The 2,623-nt window shown below is 37.9% G+C and overlaps 1 protein-coding gene across 1 annotated transcript; it reads left to right on the forward strand.

The window, feature by feature from the left end:
• Positions 1-1,884: 1,884 nt before the first annotated feature.
• On the forward strand, positions 1,885-2,235 carry LOC107016706. Its single transcript, XM_015217097.1, has one exon. The coding sequence runs from the start codon at positions 1,885-1,887 to the stop codon at positions 2,233-2,235; it is 351 nt and encodes a 116-aa protein (XP_015072583.1).
• The last annotated feature ends 388 nt before the right edge of the window (positions 2,236-2,623 follow it).

Below are 2,623 nucleotides of genomic sequence, written 5' to 3' on the forward strand. Positions count from 1 at the left end.
AGGGTTAAGGGTTAAAGGTCTTCTTCTACAAACTAGACCAAACCATCAAGATATAACATAATTAAGTTAGAATACATGTTCATATATTCATAATATACAAAATAAATCATAAAAAAAAACAATTCATAACATAATTTTCGAGATTGGATGAAACTCACTTGAAAACTCAATTTCGGAAATCTATTTGATGGAACCCTTTGAGGAATGAGGCCTCAAAGGTGAAATATATCCCATACCTTGATAATTGATAAATATTTATGGTGAAACTTGAATCTTTGAAGCCCTTAAACCCTCCCCTATCTTGGTCTTCAATGGTGTTTTTCACTAGAGAGAGAAAGAAGAGAGAAGGAAGAGAGTTTGGGTTTTGTGAGTTATGAGAGCTTAGGTTAGTTTAATAGGGTTGGGGTCTTATATGGGGTATTAATTAACTTAATTAGACTAACATTAACCCCCAAATAAGTACCTAACCCCCTAATTAATTAATTGGAACTAACTTAAAACATGCAGAAAATTAGGCCTTCACAGACGACACCACGATCGACGGATCGTGGGTCAATCGACGGCCAAACCCCCCTCCCGTTCTGCACATCCGTAGGTAAGTTCAAAGATTGAAAAATATTCCCTTCAAGGATTTGGATATGTGTTGGTCAACGGATGGCATCGATGCCCCATCGATCCACACACGCCCCATCGATTCCCTTCGTGGGTGCACACTACCCAGGCAGTCCTTGACCCCAAAATGCAAGGGTCCTCCTCAAGGGACCTTGGTTGGTCCTTGGGGAGTCATACCTAGACGTTTAAACTAGGAATCAACTTAAACACGTGTTAGACACCCTTCCACAAATTTTCATAATTTTTTCGACTTCTAAAAGTTAATCAAATAGGCTAAGGTATGCTAGCACTTCATTGAACTAGTTTCTGAACGTCATGGACGTTTTGGTTTCTGGACTTCCTAAATGACTTATATTCATCACAATTGACCTTAAAATAGTGTCTAAACCTTATGACACTTATGTTAGGCTCTAGAACATGTCTTGAATTTTTGAAGTGTTACAATTCGTGAGCGGCGAAGACGTATCATGATCTAAGTCAGCATTACTGGTGGTGTGGTATGAAGAGAGATATTTAAGACTTTGTTTCGAGGTATTAGATTTGCAAGCAAGTCAAGTGTGAGCACTAGTGTCCCGGGGGTGTATCTTAGAGGATGCCAATTCCTACTTGGAAGTAGGATTGGATTACCATGGAATTTGTTGTGAGTTTTTCTACCACAGTGGGTGTTTATGACTCTATTTGGGTTGTTATTGACAGGCTGACCAAGTTTGCCCACTTCATTTCAATTCGGGTGAAGTATAAGACACAGAAGTTAGCCGAGTTATATATTAGTCAGGTTGTGTGACTATATGGGGTTCATGTTTCTTTTTTATAAGATTGCTATTTACTTCTCACTTCTAGAAGGCATTACAACATGGTCTGGGTACTCTGTTAGATATTAATACAACTTTCCAACCTCAGAAAGATGTTCACTCCGAGCAGGCGATTCAAGTGTTGAAAGGGATGCTCATGGCGTGTGTGATCGATTTTGATGATAGATAGGATCGATACTTACCCTTAGTAGAGTTTATCTACAATGACAGTTATCACTCTATATCTAGATGGCGCCATTTGAGGCATTGTATGGTACACGGTGTAGATCTCCGATTGGTTAGTTTAATTCGGCGAAGATAAACTCTTTGGATACAAACTTTCTTAGAGATGTTATAGAGCAAGTCCGTATGATTCAATATATATTGTTGACAACTCAGAGTCAACAGAAGATTTATGCAGACGGAGAGTTAGAGCCTTAGTGTTTATGAGGCTGATCATGTTTGGCTCCGAGTATCACCCATGAAGGGTGTGATGAGGTTCGGAAAGAAGGGCAAGCTTAGCCCTAGATTAATTGGACCTTTTGAGATTTTTAGCCAAGTGGAACAGGTGGCCTATGAGTTGGATTTGCCACCTAATTTGTCGGCAGTTCATCCTATTTTCCATGTCTCTATGCTTCGAAAGTATATTCTGAATGAGTCACATGTACTTTCCCTCAATTCAATGGAGTTGGGTCCAAACATGACATTTGAGGAGGAACATATAGTTATATTGGACAGGCAAGTTCGAAAGCTTCAGACCAAGAAGATTGCTTCGAAAAAGGCGCAGTGGAAGCACCGATCAATGAGAGAGACAATGGGAGAAATAGTCTGACATGCTTGCCAGATATTCTTAGCTTTTTGAAGCTTCTGGTTCTTTCTTTCACCTTCTTTTCAAGGACGAACATGATTTTTAGTGATGGATAATGTAATGACCCGGAAGGTCATGTTTTTGAAATTTTGACTAGAGTTAATTAATTGATAAGTAAAGATATATGAATGACTTAGTTGATAGTTAATGGGTTAAAGTGATAATTTATTTAAGACCTTATACTATTAGAACCATGTATTCAAAAAATAAGTCAGTGGATTTTGTTTGCTTTAATAAACTATTAATTTAGAAGAAAAAAAAATAGCAAAAGCGGCGTAGAACGAATATGACGAATCTCTTCAAGTAACAATTAGTAGTATCAATTAGTTGTAACTTATTTAACTAATTGATT

This window comes from Solanum pennellii, chromosome 4, assembly GCF_001406875.1.
Source record: "Solanum pennellii chromosome 4, SPENNV200".
Classification (NCBI taxonomy): Eukaryota; Viridiplantae; Streptophyta; class Magnoliopsida; order Solanales; family Solanaceae; genus Solanum; species Solanum pennellii.

What these genes read in the sequence shown, in the direction of transcription:
- LOC107016706 (XM_015217097.1), top strand. Translation starts at nt 1,885, where the DNA reads ATGAAGGGTGTGATGAGGTTCGGAAAGAAGGGCAAGCTTAGCCCTAGA.